The sequence below is a fragment of the Heliangelus exortis genome, chromosome 1 (assembly GCF_036169615.1).
Source record: "Heliangelus exortis chromosome 1, bHelExo1.hap1, whole genome shotgun sequence".
Classification (NCBI taxonomy): Eukaryota; Metazoa; Chordata; class Aves; order Apodiformes; family Trochilidae; genus Heliangelus; species Heliangelus exortis.
Genome location: NC_092422.1, coordinates 123,036,703 through 123,059,146, shown reverse-complemented (window position 1 = coordinate 123,059,146; position 22,444 = coordinate 123,036,703). Strand labels below are relative to the sequence as shown.

The 22,444-nt window shown below is 36.5% G+C and overlaps 1 protein-coding gene across 4 annotated transcripts in view; it reads right to left on the bottom strand.

The window, feature by feature from the left end:
* Positions 1 to 2,084: 2,084 nt before the first annotated feature.
* The window catches only part of CDK17 (cyclin dependent kinase 17), a 113,166-nt gene continuing 92,806 nt past the window's right edge, over positions 2,085 to 22,444 (bottom strand). For 3 of the 4 annotated variants that reach the window (XM_071764463.1, XM_071764455.1, XM_071764471.1), the window contains 13 exons: positions 18,873 to 18,998; positions 14,857 to 14,913; positions 13,191 to 13,305; positions 12,613 to 12,707; positions 11,719 to 11,781; positions 8,616 to 8,739; positions 7,512 to 7,632; positions 6,905 to 7,002; positions 6,606 to 6,711; positions 5,901 to 5,943; positions 4,536 to 4,626; positions 4,233 to 4,310; positions 2,085 to 3,810 (listed from right to left, as the gene is read on the bottom strand). In XM_071764463.1, coding sequence (XP_071620564.1) covers positions 3,773 to 3,810; positions 4,233 to 4,310; positions 4,536 to 4,626; positions 5,901 to 5,943; positions 6,606 to 6,711; positions 6,905 to 7,002; positions 7,512 to 7,632; positions 8,616 to 8,739; positions 11,719 to 11,781; positions 12,613 to 12,707; positions 13,191 to 13,305; positions 14,857 to 14,913; positions 18,873 to 18,998 — 1,155 coding nt within the window. In that variant the 3' untranslated portion in view covers positions 2,085 to 3,772. The remainder of the gene's footprint in view (positions 3,811 to 4,232; positions 4,311 to 4,535; positions 4,627 to 5,900; positions 5,944 to 6,605; positions 6,712 to 6,904; positions 7,003 to 7,511; positions 7,633 to 8,615; positions 8,740 to 11,718; positions 11,782 to 12,612; positions 12,708 to 13,190; positions 13,306 to 14,856; positions 14,914 to 18,872; positions 18,999 to 22,444) is intronic. The other variant, XR_011729972.1, reaches the window with a different exon arrangement.

The following is a 22,444-nucleotide window of genomic DNA, read 5'->3' as shown; positions in this document are numbered from 1 at the left end:
CAAACTTTACTGAGGAAAAAACAAGGTGTTGAAACATGCTAACAAGGTGTGCCAATCACTTCACCCCTGCCTGTTAGTGACCAGATCATCACAGACACAGTAGGTTCTAATTAATTGTCAAAAGTGCTATAGCTGTGCATTTCCACACCCTAATTTGGAGTTTTTTTCAAGTCTGATCTTAATTCCTGGTATTTCCTGGGTTTATGATATTTAGCTCAGGGATATTTACAATATACCTTTTATATATGTTGTCCTCAGTAACTGAATGTATTCTTAACCATAATTCCATCTTAACAATATACCTTTGTTACATTAAAAAACTCATGTGCAAACATCAAGCAAGCAGCCCAAAGAATGCTACCCTGCAGTTTTTCAAATGATTTGCAAGTACAAAGCATGTTGATTCTTTAATAGTTTTTTATTTTAGCTTTTATTGCCCAATTCAGGGATACACTCTGGCTACTTAATGCTGAGGTAAAGCAGCACAAAAATAACACAGCTGTGTTGAGATGCACGTTCCACTAGAGCATTGCTGAGCCACTGCTTTCCCCCTTCAATCTCCTGTTCTGTCCTCTCCCATCAGTCCCTGTCCTCCACCCACCCTCTCTTCCCTTCAGCCTTCACCTCCATGTGCACCACCTGCCTCTTTCCTGTCCTCAAGTCCACCTTATACCTACATGCACCCATGCACACACCTTGGCATTCCTACCCTGGGGTAGATGGGACACACTGGTTATCTTTTAAAAATAATCACTTAATCAGCAACAACTTGCAGGCCATCTCTCATTAACTGATCGCTCATCTTAAAGCAAAGGTTGTCATATCAAATCTTGCAAGTCATCCACTTTCAGCAGCTATCTGCTTGGTTTTTGTCATGGTTGAGGTCTTCTCCCCAAAAGGCCAAAATTCCCAACAGTTCTTGGGGACAGTGAAACAGAGTCTGCAAGAGCCTGATGCTGTTAAGACACAGGAGGAATAACTCTGAACTGCACAAAAAGGATGTTGGAGAAAAGCCCAGCGACTTCAAACTCGCTGACTACTGCCCCAAAGAGGCAGCTGCCACAGAAATGTCTCTGCTGATGTAGGAATTTCAATTCTATACAATAAACAAATAATAATAATTAAAAAAAAGAAAAAGAAAAAAAAAAAAAAAGAAGAAGAAGAAAAGAAACTGGCTTGACCCCAGATGCCAAGTTTCTTAAGAAATACATTCTTTAAAGCTACTTAAGAAAGCAAACCAATTCACCTGCAGGTCCTTAGAAAAATCTCTTTATAAACAGAGTGCTTTAATTTTATGGAAGATCTTTCCATCTGTAAGAAAAAGAGCTGAATTCCTACTTAAAATGGAAACCTCCTTTTGGCAGCTGATCCCTTTCTTAATTTTTTAATGCACTTCATTTTAGCAGTTAAACCTTTAAGTCCTTTACTCATTAGTGTCACAATATTACTTGTTCTTTTATGACCTATAAAATCTTACTGTTCTAGAAACGCTAAATCCCACATTTATCCACAGTGAACATTTACTCTATAGAATCTTTGCTAATTTTGTAAAAAAGAGGGGATGTTTTCCTGATACTTCTCTCTTCAACACCATCATGTCTACAATGTTCTCCTACAAAGTTAATCAGTATAAAATCTAGAGCAGATCCATAGCAACTATAAAAAATATATATATAACAACTATTTTAGGACAAAGGATTTTCGTCAGTGCCAAATCTGCCTCTGACACACACACACACAACCCCCAGCTCCCACGGGCACTGCTGGGAGGTGCAGGAGTCTACCAGAGACAGGTACCACCCTCCTAGACCTAGGCAAGACTTCTGGTGCTGTGTGACACGCAGGCTTTCCTTGCTGACCACTGGACTATGGACCATATTTATGACAAGATCTGAAGAGCCTCAGCCACTTCACTGCCCCTACTTCTGTGTAGCATGAACTAAAAAGCAGCCCAAGTTGACACTGGTGACTCTTGCAACAGAAACGTTTCCAACAATGCCCCAAGAACCCCAAGCTCACTGAAGTCTGTATTTTTAACAGCACAGGGCCTTTGTTATCATGAATTTCGAAACAAAACCAAAGAATTCCACATAATATTTATACTTTCAAAAGTACAATATTAATACAGGTCGGTCAGTTAGAAATAACAGCAGTTTGTTAGGTCTACAAGATTTAACGTAAAACCGGTTTACAAATGCTGAAAAGCAGTAGTGGTCCAATAGTCACCATTACACATGAATTTCTCTCTTCCAGAAAAAGAAAAAAAAAAAATCCCAATTCAAAATTTACCAGTATCAATGAAATATTAATAAAACACCCCCAAACATGCCACAATCACTATTCACAAATAAAGTTAAAATGAAATATACAAAAATTCACTTAATACTGTTAAATAACAATAAACTACAAGATTTCCTGAACAGAAATGGTAGGACCCCTGAATGTTTTACAGTGAATGTCAGGAAAAATTAAATTACCTATGACTATTTTCATGATATACCAGCCAAAGATTTACATGACCATTTCAAAATATACCAATAAAGATTTACAGTCTCTTTAAGATGCACTAAACAAATAGGTTCATAAAGGTGAACACAAATGCTTAAAAATACTGTAACCATCACCAAGGGTGTACTTATGATACTCACTGAGATGCATAAGCATAGTAGTAACATGTTTACTATCTCTGGTAAACAGATAACATCTAAGATCTGAAAAAGTCTCTAAGTTCCCATGTAAAAGCTCTGTAGCATAGTGAGTTCTTACCAAGTACAAACTTGCATCTTTCCAGTTGATTTCAAGTGAATAATGCACAAGTGGGAGAGCAACAAGGTGGGAAAAGTGTGACATTATTCCCATGCTCTCGTTATTAGTTGCCCTGTTTGTCTGTAATGAAAAGATTCTAAATTTCAAAAGTAAGACAGGGTCCAACATACGTGAATCATCTTTTTACTATTTGTATTTCTAAGTTAAAAACAAGGTAAAAAAAGTCATTGCTTTTGCAGGCCCTGTATGCACAAGAATGTGCAAATACCTTATGCTGGAGTAAGCCTGACAAAATTTATCATCCAGCCTCCATGCTCTAATTCTTCAACAACTAACATAGGATTGGAGAGCAAATAATAGTTACAGTTCACTTGTTTCAATCAACTTCCACACCATGTGCTTTTCAAAAACAAAATAAGCATTATAATTTGTCAACTATTTCAACACATACTCCCAATGTTAAATAAGGAATTAAGTGCCATGAACTTAGAGCATTAAAGATGGTTCACCTATAGCCAAGCAAAGCTATGTTTACATTCCAGGAAACACTGCAGTTTAAGAAATACAAAATAACCCCGCAGCAGTAGAACATTTTATGAAGAGAAACAGATGCATTCACATATTATAAAGCCATTGCAACTTCTTCAGGCATGGAACTGTTTTGTTAACTATACAGACAGTAGTTATTTAGCAGCAATGATTCCGCAATAAATAATGCACTGTGTTTCTCAGTCCTGCACAAAAATTGCAGCTACAGTTACATCAACAGCTGTAACCTACTGGCTCTAGTGGCAGAGGAGACCTTAAAACCAACTGTACAAAAAATTGTCACACTGTGACAACAAATATAAAAACATAATCTGCAGGTTGGAAATAAAAAGACTCCACTGTGAAGAGGACAGTGTAGACAAACTGCGATTCCAAGTCCACCAACAGAGAGCACTGCCTTCAGATCCCACTCCTTGACTGACAGGATAGGCTTGGGCTTGACTCTGCATCACCCACTTTAAAAAAGCATGCTCTGCCTTCTGTTCTTCCCATGTCCTACAACAGAACATGTAAGGGGGTAAGAAACCAACAAAAGCATTTGAACAACACAGTATTCAGCTGTCATCTACGTCTTCTGTCCTTCTGTTTTGCACGAATAACCTTTGGGCTTTTTTCTTTTAACTGCACCTGCTGCACATTTTTTTTTTTTTTTTTTACTCTGCCACAACTGACCCACAAATCATGGTTTGAAACTCCAAGATATCCTCCTATTATCAGTCCCTCTCCCCACTCCTAATAAAATTCGGTTCCTTCTGTGTATTTAGCATTTATGTCTCTACAGGAATCTGAGCAAATTATTCTTGATATTTGTTCAAGCACATTCACACAGACCAATTTAACAATATATTTTTTGCTTCCAAATGCCTCTGGCACAGCTTTCCATTTGCAGATGTGAGAAAATATCAGGACTTCCATACCTGTCTCTGGGTAAGTAGAATTTCGAAAGCCAGGATCTTTTTGCAATTGAATCTCTTTTAGACTGAATATTGAAACACCTGCAATTTAACAAAGAAATTAATTCACATCCAAACATAACTATTCTTTATTGAACATTCTTAATTATACAGTTTAGACATTAAAAAATGGTTCCTATTCCCAAATATTTAAGCCAATATATGCCATACTTAAAGAGATTATACTTGAGAGATTTACCTTAAGCAATGTACTTAGCTTTAATGTACTATCTTAATAATACTCAGCTACTTTACTACTCCTCTTACTTTCAGGCAAAGTGTGTATTCTTGTTCCAAGACTTCTGAAGTATGCATGTTTCATAGCCTCTTCTGCTGAAATTCTCTTCTTCGATTCATACTATTGACATGAAAGGATACAAGTTTGTTGGTTTTCATTAAAAAACTCCTTGCATCAAATGATTCAATCAAAGAGAGTTCTACTTGTCTAGCACTTCCCACTAGGACAAATTTGTTTTCATTGTTTTTATTTCACACATTAAAATCTAACATATGTTATCTAAATCAGTATTTTCAACATATAACAAGATTGCTAAAATAGTAAAATTAATTATGGTGAATAGATGCAAGTCAAAAATACACTTAATCTTTATAGATGGAACAATGATTAGATGGCAGGCTTCTGTCTACATTATGTTGCAATAATAAATTGCAATGAAATACCATTACATGAGACCACAAAGGTTTTCTAATTCAATGGACTGTGCTGCAGCATTTTGCATAAAATGGAACTGCAGACAACAGAGTCTTCAATCTCTGCTCAAATGTTGTTGGCTTGGCATATGTGGACATTTGGACAAAGATGCAGACACTTAAAAAGCTGTTTATAAACAAGAACAAAGTCCAAACATGGACTGCAAGTACTGTGTACATTCACCGTGTGTAAATAAATGAAGACCTGACATAGAATTTAAATCAAAGGCTGCAAAGCAGAGAAACTGCACTCCACCTTAGGCACTAAGCATTTTTAACATCGTGAAGCTACAGTGCTTTGGCACCTACTCAAAAGTAGAATTGGTCCTCCATCTTGATTCCCTTCTCCTTGCTCCTGGCTCATTTTTTAATACAGATTAAAAGATTAAGCCCACATACCACCTTACCTTTTGAATACAGATGGCAAGATCAAAGAGTAATATTACACCTTAGTAATTGCTTCTCTAGTAGGAAGCTAAGTTCACAGCTACAGGAATTCAGTAGTTCTATTTAGAAGTTCTCTTTTAATACTGTATTTCAGAAGAGCTTTAATTTTTGTGGAGAATTGCTAATACAGAATAAATTCTATTTAAAAAAAAAAAATAGTAGTAAAAGAAGAAATAACTTGTGCAAAAAAAAACCCCAAAAACCAAACCACAATACAAAAACCCCCAATAAAATCCAAAACCAAACAAAAAAAACAACCAAAAAAAGAAAAAAAAAACCAAAACACCCCTAAACACATTTTTAATTCTTACAGGACACAGTTTTCCCGTATCTGTCATCCTCTACAGACTTAGCTACATATCCCACTTCAAGATAGATCTAGCACTTATTATAGTTTCTAATACATTTTGTAATTAACATATTAGAACTCTAAACTTGCCCTTTAATCAAGTAAAGCCACAAAACACATCTTACTTGAAGGAACTTCGCTATCAATTCAATTCCTTCGGTGTCTAGCCTAAAAATAAAAATATTTTAAGAAAATTAAAACAGTCATTGAACTACATTTACAAAAGCAAAACTGTCACCTAAACAACTTTTCTGCATGTAAATGTGTATAGATATGAGTACCAGCATCTCAGAACAAGACTATTATTTGAAAAACACTGGGGACAGACAAATGCTGAGCTGTGGATTGTTGATTTACTAGGTTGACCTAGATAATTTTTCTTTGTTTGTTGGTTTTTTTACTTCTTAACAGTACTCGGGTATTAGAAGGACACAATGTTAGATCTTTTTCTTTAGAGTCAACTAAAAAAAATGTGGCAATCTTCATGATGAAATTTATTTATTGTAATTGTGCAGAGTCTTCAAATTCCTTATGACAGTTGTACAATGATTCCGAGAGACTACTAGAGGAAATCTTGCCATTTTATCAAAGGGCCTATTATATAAAGAATTTATGCTATTTAGGATGTGCTGTGTGAATACTCCTACTTTGCAGGCATTATTAATCAGAATTCATCATTCTATAGGTCTGCCCACAATATCTGCCCACCATAACACAACGGATGTGCAGTTTTCCAGCACTTGGTAGCAGACCATACTTGGAAAGGTTCACATTTACAAATATGCAAAGCCACAGGGATGCTTATTTTCTGTCAGTAAAACACAACGTACCTTGGTGCATGGGTGATGAGGGGCTGAGGTTTATACTTAGGAAAGTTGTAGTTTCTGAACTCATCACTGGAAGAAATGCCTGGCCACGTTTCTTGACATGGAGTTCCTGCATTTAAAGAAACCAACAAATTTAACTTAAAAATGTGTAAAGAAATAGCTTGGATATAAACAGGCAATCACTGTAATCATACTACAATATAAAATATCATTCTTTACAAATAAAGATCTACAATTCTTGTAGAAAAAATGCTTAGAACAAACATATAGTATTAACATTACTGCTACAAGTATCCATTTACCTAGAAGTCTGAAAATTAAGTGCAGTTCATCTTCAACAGTTGAGCCAGGAAAAAGAGGCCTTCCTGATGCCATTTCAAAAAATATGCATCCGACACCCCTTTATGGAAACAGAGAAAAAGATAAATCAGAAGCAGTCCAACAATTTAAGCTTTCAATTCTAAACCCAGGACACACTCTTAAAGACTCCTGTGATATCCCTTCAGTTAAATTAAGTTAGCTGTGAGGCATATACTGCTACTAAAAATACTGTTTTGAAAGATACACAGCAACAAAAGTAAAAACTTAACCAAAAACTATTTCACAGCTATATTATATTCTCTTCCTTCACAGTAAAACACCCATGTCATTAAGAAAACACCTTTTCTTCCCCTAACACTATAGACCTAGTGCTTGCTTACTCTAAGCAATAAAAAGGTACTCTCACTGCATTTTCAGAGAGAAATAATAGCAACTTCCCTGCCTGCCAATCCTCTCTTTAAAAAGCTTAACTCAGTTGTAGCCCTCAAAAATTCCAGGGAAAAGTATCTGAATGCTACTACATAAATGAGGTGACATTTTTTAAACTGACTGAGAACAAAAATTTGTATTAGACACAGCTATACAAACCACATGTCAATTTGAGTTGAATACTCTGAAGATCCGAGGAGGACATCAGGTGGTCTGTACCATAACGTGACAACTTCATTGGAATAGGTCTTTGTAGGAACAGATTTGGCTCTAGCCAATCCTGACAGAAAGGAAAATAGGAGTCACATGCAGCTTGCTGGAATCTTTTTTTTGCATGAAATTGACAAAGAAATTTTAAGAGCTAAATCAACCTTATTATACTTGCTAAATACCTTCCCAGTTATTGTCATTAAAAAGCCCTAGTAAATACATTTCTACAGCTTGTGTTTTGCCTCTTATTTATAGCCATCTCATGATCAGTGTTTGTAAGCACAGAAGACAGGTAAACAGATCAAAACCTGGAACAATCCTATAAATCTTATTGAAACAACGAAGAACTACATCAATATGACACTTCTGCTTGTGAAAACTCTTCAGCACTATTTTCATTTGGCAATCATGTACCAAGAGTCAGAAGGCAACACTCAGTAATGAAATGGTAGAAAAAAAACAAGTGTTGGATCAACAGGGGTTTTCCACCCTCACATTGCCTGATTGACAGTAGTATCCTTCAATAAAATTTAGGTCTATTGTGTTAGATGTAATCTTCTAAGCAACTTTCATTCATACAGTAGTGGAAAAAGTAGTGGTAGAACAATTCTACAAGGACCTTCCTGATACAGAAGATAACAGGAAACTCTGTATGTCTTCACTTTACTGGAAATCCCAAAGGAACTCTGTGTATCAGTGATGGAGTAACACCTAATTATTCAGCATGTGGACAGATCCCCTCTCTCTCCAGTCAGGGTTACTCTGGAGTGACTGCAAAGTGTTTGGAATGGAAACTTTAAGTTCCACTTCAAGAATATGACTGTGTCAATTTCGAAGCAAGCTGCAAGAACTGCCTTCAAACCAAAAGTCAAGCAACATTATTACCTGCACACCTATAACTTTAATTACTAATATCCTGTAAAAGGCTGGCTTCCATTTTCCATCTAATAATACACAAATTCACTACAGATTCCATGCCCTTATCTTCCCTTTACAAGGAAAGATGGATTTTTTTTGAGTGAAGAAAATATTTGTTACAGGGTGATTTCATACCAAAGTCTGCGAGCTTCAGTTCTCCTTTCTCGTTAATGAGTAAATTTTGTGGCTTCAGATCTCGATGTAATACCTTTCTCCTGTGACAGTATGCCAAACCACGAAGAATCTGGTATAAAAATAGCTACAAAAGAAAACATCTATGTAAATTACACTAAAAATGTTACAAGACAGATGGCGCAACTAAATCGGCCCATGTGGGCACTGTAGAGTTAAGTCTGTATTGTAAAGAGGACAAAAACACTTCTCAAAAAGTAAGGTACTTTTCCATAAGAACACATTCTGAAAATCACCATTATTGTTTAGGGAGTTAAAATCCTTTTATGCTAATGTACTGCTTTAATACTTTACAACAAAGATTTTAAGAGCAATTTGTTCTGCTTAAATGAAGAGAACCACAGAGCTGTTTATTTTTTGAATAAGCATTTAACAATGCTCTCTGCTGCACTAGTGTCCTTAAAGGTAACTGACAAATTAAGAGGGTAACTCAAGTTCCCCTCTGCCACAGAATCCCTTCTGAAAATGCAGCTCAGCATCCAACTGTGCCAAACTATGTAAGGAACACTTTGGCATTCTATTGGAAAAATACACTTGGGTTCACAAGCTCACAAAATGTGGAGAAATGAGGAAAGGACTGGAACAGCCCAACTACCTCTGGCATTTATGATCATCCCCTCACCTTGACACACACACTGAAGTTTATTTTAGTCTTTTGGAATTGCAAGCCAAGCAAGAAACTCCAGTCATGCATACTAATGCTGCACATATATAGGCACCGTAGTAAGAAGGGATGAAGAAAGGTTTAGCAGAGGGCAGCCAACCAAGTTTACTGTATCACTACATTAGGAACTACTATTTTGCAGTTTATGTATGTAGGAAGGGTCTGATCTTAAACAGGGGACTTGGGTAACCACTGCTGGAATGTACCACACAACAGTCCTCAGCCAGTTCAGGAAAAAAAATGTATAATGAAAAAATATAAAGCATTACAGAAAGCAATGCTTACCAATGTGCTGACAAATTCAGCACATATGGGACTTCTGACGAGAAACGCTAGAATGCTTTTATTTGACCATTTTCTAACACATCAGTTTATTATTGTGCAAGGTGACACCACCAAATTCTTTTTCCTAAACTGGACGAATACACAGCAGGTGTAGCTCGCATCCATCTGTTCTCAGACTGCGTAAGTGGGATTTATCTATTCTAGAAAAAGAGGAACTGGTATCCATTTTTTTTTTTCTTTCTTCTTCCTCTCCTTCTTTTTCAAAGAGCAGAATGAGAAGCAACAAGTTTTGTTCTATCTGCTCCTGTCCATACTGTTGCAGGGCTAGTCAGTCCCATGTAATACTAACAGGAATGCTGTGGAAACTGATAGTCACCTACAGCATGCCCTGGGACAGCAAGGATTAGTCAATAAGGCAAAGGAAATTATTCTACAGAAATTGTGGATCTTCACCACAGTGAGTACAGATTCTTTTGGAAATGCACAGGAAGACCTGTATTAGGTCAAAATTTTGTTTGAAACAGTAATACTTGCAGAGATCACACACATCTTTATACTACACACCCTTACTTGGATTAAAAAAAAAATAAATTATTTGAGGAATATGAGTGTAATATGACAGGGAGGTCTCTCATATGTTAACAATGACCTAAATCCCCACAGTTAATGTAAGGTAAGCACCTACAGCTACTACAGTTAAGCAGCTGTTCTAGTTTCTCAGTGCCAAAGGTACTGACCGTATAAATCTGCTCTTAGGGTATAGCTTAAACTGAAGGCAAACAAGGAAAAACAGTCCCTCTGCTTAGCTTGGATTACCACAAGCAAATTCTGCTTGTTCTCTAACTGCACTTACTACAAGTCAGCTTCCCCACTGAAAGCTTTTCTTTTTTCTTTTTTTTTTTTTTTTTTTTTTAAGCTTAAAGCACCACTTACTAAATTGCAGTTAATTAAAAGCACAAATGTAATTATGTTTTCTGTTGTCTTTTTGAAGTGGACACAAATTAAAGAATTTCCCTTTACAGTCTCTCAAAGCAAGCAAAAGAGTAAGTTAAGAGCAGATGTCTTTCCCTAGAGATACTGCAGTGGGACAACAGAATAAGAGAAAAACCTATCCAAACAGTAACCAATATCTAAATCCCATACGCAACTCAACGAGAAACAGATTTCTCAGCATGCAACTAAGCCAAAAATAAGGATGACAACTCTACTGGAATGCACACAAAACCCATCATTTCACAGTATTTGGTACATTGTGTTGTCAACCACATTTGTGCCATGTGCTGCTGTCTAAGAATAAGGCTACAACACAGCAGGGTAATACTGGTAACCCAGACTCCTCAGACAACTTCTCTCATTTCAAGATACTATTGTGCCCTTTTTAAATCTTGTTTATAAAGCCTGAACTATTAAAGAACATAAACATTTATTCCAGTTTTCCAAATCAAACTCTGCTTCTTACTAGAGAGGGAACACTTAAACCTGAGTTAGTGTCAAGTAGGCCAGATTGAAAACTGAGTCACTTCACTTGGGCACATCCACAGTTAAAACCAGCAGACAATTAAATCTTTTTAAAATTTCCATTTTATTACTAATGGAATGATCGACATCACTTATTCTTACATGAATTTTTTACTTGTATGGTAGGCAGCAGCATCCAAACCCACATTCATGACTGAGGCCACATTTCCCTCAGTGTGCAGATGCAGTACCAAACTACAGATTTAACTAGATTTAACTAAATAAATGAATATAAAATAATGGAAGGAAAAGTTCAAAATAGTTACAAACATGTTATTTTTAGGAAGTGTTAAATTTTAAATATGCAACTTCAAAGAGAACAAAAGCATATGAAGTTATATCATCTCCAGTTTTCAGTGCTTTAAGCACTTAACAGCCATCAAAACCAAAAAGAAAGAATCCATCTGATGTCAAACATAGTTAAGCCAGACCAAAAAAGGAAAAAAGGAAGTTAATTTTTAATTTTCTTTTTTTTTTTTTTTTTAAACAATAAACCATATGGCTCCTGATAATTAAGTTCTCTGAAATTCTTAAGAACAGAGAAGCTGGAAGCCAGTCACTGTCACTGAAAACACTCACCTTTACGTTGTGCATACTCATGATGTTACCACAGTCATCCATGTACTGCTTCAGATCCTTGTCCTGTCAAAACACCATCATAATTTTTCAGTAAAATTGTAGACAACAGATTACATTAATATTATTTATTGTTAGAACTGGAATAATTAATCTGAAAACTTGTGTTTTCTGCAGAAAGTCTTCAATGATAAAAACCCTAAATTTTTTCCAGAGGATAAAAATACTCATGCTTTGCAGCAAGCTGCATAACCACGGGCAATATTATTTGTTATGCCTCCTTCTCCATCTTTTGTGTGGCACAGTATTTTTATGAACTTGCTAGACTTTTCAGTTACAGTGGAAACTAGGAGGCCTTTCTTCATACCTCTTATTACATCATATATTGCAGCACATTATACAGAAAGATCATTAAGGAAAGCTGCAGTGAGAAATTGAAAAATTTACAATGCAAGAGGTGAGCAAGTGAGATATGCAATTGTGGGTATCTGTTTGAAAAGATTGTTATGAAAAGATGGAATATGTTGTTTATTTTGAATTATACATTTTCCTTGGCTAACTTGTGAGAGTTGTGTCATAACAGAAAAATATAATTTCAAGAATTGTGATTATCCTTTTTTTACAGCTAACAGTTTTTAGTACAAGCAAATAGTTTGCTCAGGAAGACCACCACTGGCTGCTTTAATGAAATTCTGAAATTATCAGAAAAATATTTATTAATTCACAGCAAGTTAAGAACTGACTAGATTTTTCCCATTTTCAGCCAAATGGTTCTAGATGTAGGAAAAACTGTAACAGTTACAGTATTCTTAAAAAAGAATGCAGAATTTTCTTAAGTCTTTGTAACTTACAAACAATAAATCAGATGTAAAGCTTGCTAGCTGTTTAAGCACTTACCAGGTATTCAAAAACAAGAGTCAAAGACTTGTCTGTGTGCACAATATCGTGCAATGTAACAATATTTGCATGCTTCAGATCTTTTAATAATGACACTGAAACAGAAAATCAGATATAAAGTAAATAAACGCAAAACATAACAGGAGTAGATACATTTTTAGCAAGTTCATACATATCAGTTATTTAACTTTTCAAGCTATTTTTAAGAACATAAAACTTACGCAGAGTAAGTTAACAAGAAAGGTATTCAACAGAGCAAACTATAATATTTCCTAAATTATACATTTCAGGCAGAAGCATATGTTAAAAGGTATCTGAATCCCTAAAAGTTATTCACTAAAAATAGTCTAAATCCTAATAAAATAATCTTTTTATAACACTGCATTTGAGAACACAAGCGCACCCCATAAAGTAAATAAATTTGAAACACTAACTCTTAATACGTCTAGACTAAAATTTTCCTCATCAAAATTAGTACCAACTTCATTAATCTGCCACACAGCCTATTTCCAAACACAAACAGTACATTGGTTAAAAAGGAATCTGAAATCCTAGGATGTGGAAAAAAAGGTTATCACCTTCTCTTATGGCTGTGCACGGTGCTCCCTCTTCATGTTCCAGGCGGATTTCTTTCAGAGCTACCAGGTTCTCTGTCAGTTTACTTCTCCCCTTATAAACTGTTGCGTAAGTACCCTACAAAATGGAAAAAGAAGGAAACTTTCACAAGTTGTTCCTTCACTGAAAGATCAGATAAAGAAAACACACCTCTGCCCAAGGTTTTAATAGGTTTCATTTTGGACATGGATAGTTTTTACAATGATTTATTTGCATTTATGTCGAACTACAAAAATACTCTGTAAGCACAAGTCTGAACACACATAAGGCACATGGGATGCACATGCTTACCAGCTCTGAAATTTACATGGAAAGCTACACATCATGTAACTACCAAAGAAGTCAGATCAGGTAGCATTAAGTTCACATGGTTCACTGCTGGGATCATTTACCCTCTTGAAAGCCTCTATCTGATTACTACTAGCTCAGGTATCTCCACACTATGCTGCAGTTGAACTCCCAAAGGCTGCAGACATACACTTCCATGACTGATATGAAAACCTTTATATTCCTTTGATAGCTTCTTGTCTTTGTTACACACTTCATATCTGTTTTTCAAATTTTTTTTGGGGGGGGGAGTTGCCAAAGTTTAATTTTAATATTGGTTGACATAATGAAAAGTGTGTATTATGACTCATCTTTTTTTTTTTTCCTCAGACAAAAAGAGATGCAAACCTCTCAAAGCATGTTACATAAGGACAAGAAATTCTCACAAAACCAGCAAGTATGTATGACTATAGCAATTGCAAAGAGGAAGCAACAAAGTTACAGAAACTGCCTTAGGTTACAGTACCTACCTGATGGTGTCCACTACACTTAATATGCAAGTGACATAATGTACAGCTGCAACTATGACCTAATAACTTCTAGATTAACATTCCTCCAAAGACAGGTAATGTTATTGCATGTGTAGTGACCCTCCTAAGAAGGACTAGAGGCAAAATAAAAAACGTGTTTGGAAACGAAAATGTTGCAAGTGTAATAGCTGCAACTTTCACAGCAGAGATGCTGAACAGCTCTGCTTCCTTCTGCTAGGCTCACCGTGACCCATTCTGCTGATCCTTGTCATTTCTGATCCCGTTGGCCAACCTTAACCAAACTGGACAGGACTGACACTTGCCCCTCCCTAAATTCTACTATTTGTCTGGACCTCAGGGACTGGGTGGAGGTAGAAAACTGCCCTCCCAGAAGGAAAGGGAAACTCAACATTACATATTCCACATGGCAGCATCCCACTGGCTGCCCAGCTCTGGCAGAGCACTGGTTTCTTGTCCAGTGTCAGTGCTCCCCAACACCTAACTCACAGCAGGATAACACCAGACTTAACTAGTTTTATTATCAACAGGGTAATTTTGCCTATCTGCATACAAATCCAGCTATGCAAGGAGGTTACAGACCATATGCTAATGGGGTCTTGCTTTTCCCGCTTTTTGTTTTTGTTTATTATACATGCATAGCTTGTGTGTGGTTGTGACACAGTAACACATTGAGTATGCCTGGTTTACTGAAAAAATAAATTCAGCAGGGTATTTTGAGGGATTTGGAGATTTGTACTTAAAATTTGGGTAAGACTGTACACAACACATTGTCATCAAAGCAGTAACCATTTGAAAAGAAAGCTGGACCTACCTCTCCAAGCTTTTCCAGCTTGATATAGGTTTCCATTTTTCCAAATCCAATTTCTGACTGCAATGAAACAAAATGGAAGATTGATTGCTGAAACCATGTTCTTTACACATCATTTAACCAGCAAGCAAAAATTTGTTTCAAAATATACCTGATAGTAGTTGGCCAAACACGGCACAATTCTACCATTTTATGAACAATTTAGCAAACTATGCTTTAAATGTTCCCCAGCATGCAAACCTAATGTTCAGCCCGTTGGTCAGTTTACTGTGTATCCTGGAAGAATTACATACTGAGTTACACTTAGACCAAAACCCCACTTAACCTCCTGGTTAACTCTTCTCCATTCTTCTGTTCTGATTACTACTCCTGAGATGCTGGTTAATGGTTTAAGCTTAAAGCACAGAGGTAATCTCGAACTATTCCATCCTTTCTCTTGCTAAGCATAAGCATATTGTGCTCCTTCTTTTAAAATATCTGTCACTGCTTACTTGCTTTCTACCATATAACATGTTCAAGATCTCAGACCCAGTTTTCCTCTCCCATTCAGACCTCTCAGTGTCTCTCAATCTAAATCTCTGCCAGTAAAACCCCTAAATGTCCTTGTTCTCCAAGCTTAAGCTTTGTCTCAATAATTTATGTTTCATGGCTCATAATTTCAACTCTTTGTGTCTTTTGCTTGGATCTATTAATCTTCTCTTTTATCATCAGCAACTTAGCTTTGCAATGCAAGCCAGGAGGGACTGCCTGCCTATGTAACACCTTTTCAGAAGACTCTAAGAATATTACTCTTTTCCTGTTCAAATCCACTGCTACTCTCAAAATTATTATGGTTACCTCTTACAGTTATTTTCACATAGGCTATTGTCAGCTAAACCTAAGCTTTATATTGTTTTTACAGTGCAAAGAATGCCAGAAATAGACATGTAAAACATGTCAATATTTAAACCTAATTATTTAAATATTTAAATATGTCAATATTTAAACCTGTACTCTGTCAAACGCACTGGCTTTACGTAGTTTTGCTATACTGACAATTGAACATTTAGTAAGAAAAAAAGCCAGGTTTTCTCCCTAGTTCCACTTCTTCCTTCCACTTGCAAACATAGCCCAACACTTGCTGTTTCTTTCTAAGAAGCAATACTTTGACCCAGGACTGGCTTCAGCCCCTATGTCCACAAGTCTGAACACAATTATTTGCTCCTAAGTCTGACTGATATTGAAGTGATATATTATTTCATGGTAGCACAGTGCAACATAGATAATGCTGACTGTATGAAGACTTGACAACACTAGAATATAAAGGCATACCGAGAAAAGTTGGATTAATATTTGGTTTTCAGAACATACGCATGAAAATGCATCTGAAGCAAATGCAAGATCTTGTCTGTGAACATATTTGATATATCTAATAGAAAAAATGAGCACACACTTATGTTAACATAGTATTAAAAGTAATTCTACTTTGATAAATTAGTGTTAAGACTGAAATATTTTAAAACTGCAAGAGGTTGCTGAAGCCAAGCTCCTTATCCCCAAACTCAAGCAAAGTTGGCATCTGACAACCCTTGTAACTCCAGTGAGATTTTAAACATACCACTGATAACAGGTACAATGTTAGTAAAAAAAATACTATGTTTCCAAAGTACTTAAAGAAACACATCTTGAAGTAAGCATTAGATAATAATAGAACTAAAATGATAGGCTTCTTAGTTTACAGGAGAAACTAAAGGATAATTTAAAGCCATTGGCTTTATTACTGCCAGACAGTCTGGAATGCAACTTAGTCTGATTTCTGAGAAGCCTCAATGTTGTTCATCAAGACTAACTAACATAAAATCTTCTTTAGACAATAAAATCATACAGTATTTCCTACATAACAGAGGACATGTATTTTTCAAGATCTGCCTTTCAATGTGTTTAGTTTTTTAATCATATTTTTGTTGCCTGCCATTCATAAGAAAAAAATAATTTTATGATTCTTGAAACTAAGATCGATTTCCTTTTCCATTCAAAATAATTTCTGAATATTTTTTTCCTGCCATGCACATCTATCTTGACTTGAAGAGAAACACTGATTCATCATATTTGTGGTCTCTTGTTTCTCATAGCTGGTGCATAAATTACACCCATGCTACTGCACATGCATGTACCTGTATACACCAAACACAATTAACATAAAAGCTTTTTTTTTGTTGTATCTCAAAAGAAATACACCAGACCTAAAGTATAACAAGTCCTCACTTGATATTTTTTATAGCCTTTTTTCCTTTGATTCCTACAAAGCCTTGAATACAGCCATGCCTTTGAAGAAGAGCACAATGCACACATATTGTAATTAACAGTCTGCTAGCAAGCTTCCAACGACCATCTGAGAATAATGAGTCCTTGAATTTCTTGTTTTTAAAGGTTAGTTTGAAATCATGAAAAGACAACGCAGCAAACACATGCCAGCATACCACAGCCCTGCTGGCAGTTTTCATTTTGGACTTTTAAGCCCTGAAAGCATTTTTAAAAGGCAAAACAAAACAACCTTGCGACAGGAAGCTGATTTCCATACACACACCATATTCATTAGAGGGCACTGTTTTTCTGTCTTCTACAACCTAACGAGGAGAAAATTTCAGCTGCTCTAAGGGCCCAACATTAAATGAGCAAGATATACAAATTTGGATATACAGTAAACTTCCCCCAGCTCTCCAGTACTACTTTGCACTGAAAAGGTTCTACTGAAAAGATACTACACCAGTGTCTGAGAAACGAAGGTTTGGGCAAGTCTTCTCCTCCATGCAATGTTACACCAGTAGCACAGTGGTCAACGAGCTACAACATTCTGGCACAAATATTTCAGCTTGCTACATCACTACATCCAGTGCTTTGATAAAATCTTTTCCTTCAATACAGTTCTCTTAAAAGATGATGGGGCAGATCAGAACTTCAGTCTAGCATACCAAGCTGTATTTTTTCAGGGGGAAAATAAGTAACAAAGCTCAACCATTGCCTTGTACAGACTTTAGGAAACTACAAAGAAAAAAATCAAGACATTTCACAATTAATAAAACTAATTCACTGCACATGCCTTTGTATTTATTTTTCAGCAAAAAAGCAATAAGCCAAGATGACAACAAACTGCACATTTCATAAACCTATCCAGTTTTTCACAGCAAAGAAGTTCTCACCAATGAATCTGGATGGGGAGACAAGGATGGGCTAGCAATTCTTTAAGCACTTGATTAATATTAAGAAAGCTGATAGGGCAGATTTTGATTGCAATGTAACATTTTTTATAAAAAACCAGACAATAATTAGGTTGTTTTTTTTAATTATTCCAGGGATGTGCATATTTTATATGAGCATCCAAGATTTCTAGCATCTATACTCTAGTTACAATATAGAAATCCTCATTCTGCCACTTCCAAGGAAAAGCTTGTATTTAAAATAACTCAAAATCTAACAAGATTATGTGAATTTACTCATGCATATTCTTAGGAATTTGTGTACACTTTAAAAAAATTAAAAGAATCTATCCTCTCAACAGAAATTTTGATAAAGAAAGTTTTGTTATCATATACAAAAAGAATAGTGAGGAAAACCTGCTTTCATATTACACTGCTTTAGGCCTTCCTGCTACATATCACTTGAGGCTCCCAGCCTTGACCTGAGAGTATGTGACCTATTTGCTCAAACAGATCATCCCTGCTCTAAAAGGCAAAAGGAATTAACTATGCACCATGGGAGTTGAGTTTAGCCACTGATATCAAGGGTCAGGACCTTCACTGAAAAACAACAGCCCCACATTTGCAGAAGAGAAATGAAAAAAATGGTGAAATTCTTCAGTGATTTTGACAGGTCCATGTTGCCGTGCCCTACCTTTCAGGACTTTAAAAGTCCTGAAAGTCCTTCATTTACACTCTAGGTGTAAATGAATGTGAACTGTACCTGTGGTGTACACACACCTGCTCTATAAGGATCTTGAAGACCTGAGAGGTTTGTTTAACGAAGAAAAGCATTACACTTACTAGTGATGCTCTACGAGAACGTCGACTCATTGGCTGATCAAAGGGTGGGCTGTTAATCTGCAACTTTTCAAGATAGCCATCGGGTATCCTGATGTCAGCAGGCAGGGACAGGCGCTTGTTCAGATCCTGCAGTGAATTGTGTTACAGAGAGAAGAGGCAAGTGTAACTCAGAGTTTCCTAAAACATCTTCCAACACCTGTAGTTTTATCGTTTTTACAGTGTTACTATTTAAAGCTGAAATATTTATAGGGATGAAAAATAAGTCATCTCACAGGAAGTGTTTTAAAACCACATACTTTTCTAATAATACTTCAAATTGCTTAGGTAGTAAGTTAAAAAAATGAGTGCTTTACAAACTCATTACTCTATCAAGAGGAACAAAATAGTAAAATGTAATTATACATTGTGGATAAATACATTGTGGATAAATATATTGAGTGTACTTGAATACCTATACATTCCTGGAATACTAAATGGAGAATTCAGAATACACCTTTTCATATAGTAACTACATTAGAATAATAAGAGGTCTCTATGATACAGAATATAGCATTTTTTCTCTATTACAAGTTACACATTTATTTAAACTTTCATTTTTCGAGTCTTATAAAACAGAATCACTTCATTAGTAGAGAAAAAATTTTAAAAAATGTCAATAACAATTTCTATTTAAATCTTTTTACTATAGGATCTTTAGAAAATCAAACTTCCATTATGCATGTGCAGTTTCCCCTACAGCAGATTCTGCTTTTCATCAGTAAATTTTCCAACAACAACAACACTAATGATTTCTAAGACAAGAGGGATGCAAAATTACTTCACCTTTCAGCAAACATTCCCACCAATTTTTATTTTTAGCTTGGCTTTAATCTCAAACATGCCAGAAAATGAAATACTTAATATCTTCTTAATGTTGTCAGTCACCACAGAGATAGAGGGGAACACAACAAGACTCACAAAAAATGGCAAGCTATTTCCAGAACAGCAGGAACTGCTTTTCAGTAAAGTTCAATAAAGTTCAGTAAAGTTCACTAAAGTAAAGGAAATCATACTCAGCATCAAACTACATAATCCACCTCCATGGATTCTACTGTGAAGTTAAGACAACATCTCTGGAACCACATTTTCCTCCATCAGAAGAATAAAACTCCAGATTTCTGCTGGTGAACCTCAGATGTAATCAATACCTTAAAGCAGTTAGCTATTCCTCACGTTCTATCTTCGTTGTTGCTTCCAGCCTTTGAATTTTAACAATCCTGAACTAACCTAAGTGCTGGCAGCTACATCTGTATTTGGTTCCCCCTCAGGCTTAGCCATGTGTTTTCTACTCCTGTCTTTGCAACAGCTTTTAGCTATTTCAGCATGCTGAACTCCAGCAGGCTAAGTGCACAGATCCCTGCCAGCTTTCTGCTCCAAACAGGTTCAGTGGAAGGTCAGACAAGCTCACAGCCTGAACACAGGTCAAGAGAGGCAGCAGCTACACTGGCTCAGGCTGCCAAGGAACTGGCTCATCAGACTTTCAAGACTTCAGATCTCGGGGGACAACTTCCTGAGCCTTCATCATGTACTTGAACCATGCATATGCATGACCTGTACACACACCTGTATACCTGTTGCTACATGCAACAGTTAAGCAAAAAATATCGGCTAAAAATTTCTGTTTGGCAACCAGTTGAACCAGGTAGGCCTGCAGTGCTAATATACATCCCTCAGATGACTATACAAACTATTCACTATGGCCACTGGATACAGGGAAATTTCTTTTAAGAGATGCCAACAAAACTAGCTTCTGGTGACTGACCCTCCTGTTCTCTTTACACACCTCTTATCTCCTTAGGTACAGAGCACCAAGCCTGTTACCTTCCACTTTGCTGCCCAACACCAGCTTCTCTGCATAGCTGAAAAAAATCAGGGTATTTATTATTTTGTAAACAATTTTTAAGTTGTCTTTAAACAGAAGTAGTAGTTCACTGAATGGTAACTTTGACCCAACGTTTTGAAGTTAAATTAACAAAAAATAACAACAACAAATACCAAAACCAAGAAAAAATTATACACCCAAACAAACAAGACAAAAAGGATGCCTCAGCCTTGGCAGTTTCCAATTTATTTTCCTATTTTCAACTTTACTGTTTTCATTTTTTTTTCCCAAAACATTGGCAAATTTAAAGATTATGTGGATTTTGGGATCCTGGAAGAACCAGTTAATTACAACAGAAGCTAGCAGTAATCCCAGCAGTAAAACAGTATTTTCCACTATAAATTTTCCTTCTTTTCTGCTAATGCCATTTTTTAAATAGGCAACTAAAATTCAGTGAAGCTAGAATCATGTGAAAAGAATCATCACTCCCCTAATGAGAAAGGTTTTGGATTATTAAAAATAAAAAAAGTCAGCCTGTAATTTATTGCATTCTTTAGAAAATTGAGGTAGCTCCTCAAAACAGGTATGAGTACAAAGGAAATGTACTCAACAAAGCTCCATGTTGTCTTCAAGAAAGTAACTTTGTCATCCCATTGCAACTGGGAGCCATGTAACTGCTGGAATGAGACAGGGATGGCAGGAGAAGACCCAGTATTCCCATTGTAATTCCACCTTCCTATTGTAATTCCAGATCAACAGTGGGACAGTTTACCAATTTTCTTTCTCCTGTTGTTCTACAAAATAGAATAAATAAGAAATTTGACAAATTCTGAGTCAGCAGAAGAGCACTGGGATGAGTGCTTCACTACAACCTCCTGAACACAGCAGATACAATTTTCCTACATATCCTGTGGCAAAATAGCTTTCTCCTACTCCTATCTATTAACCCTATGGCAGAAAAACCCTGCTGTGGTGCTCTCTTCTTACTGTCCCATTGTGCCTGTTTGACTGTAAGTATCTTACAGAGTCTCTTTATAGGGATACTCAAATTACAGACCACAACTCAGAGGCCTCAATGAATGAAAGGCTTCCTAAATCTACTCGGCACTTCTCAGGCTGCACCTGGAATACTGCCTTCTGTTGTTCTGTTCTGGTCCCTGCTATACAAAACAGATGCAGACAGGCTTGAAAGGGTCCAGAGAAGAGCCACAAAGATGATCAAAGGACTTGGAAGGGGAAGCGTTACTGCCATGTTCCAGTGCTTAAGGGTGGCTACTAAGAAGATGGAGACTTCCTTTTAGCAATGAGTAAAGAAGAAGAAAAGACAGGGGGTAATGGGTGCAAGTTACTCCTGGGAGGGCCACAACTGGACATCAGAAGAAAATTTTTCACTGTGAGAACCGTCAGACTTCAGACTAATCTCACCAAGGAAGTGGTGGATTCCCCAGCACCGGACACTTTCAAGACTCAACTTTGACAAGGTGCTGGGCCATCTCCTCTAAACCATGTTTCTACCTAGAAAGGCCCCGGTATTCTCTGATTCTATGAAATACTGGGTCAACTGTACCCCAGAGTTCTCCACCTGTATGTTCTCTCCTCCCACAGCACTCATCCTTGGAGAAGCTGAAGTGGTGCTTCACATCTAGCTCCACAGCCCTAAAGAAAGCCTGTGAAGTTGATGGGTACATGCAGGAAGATGGAAGCAAAGGCC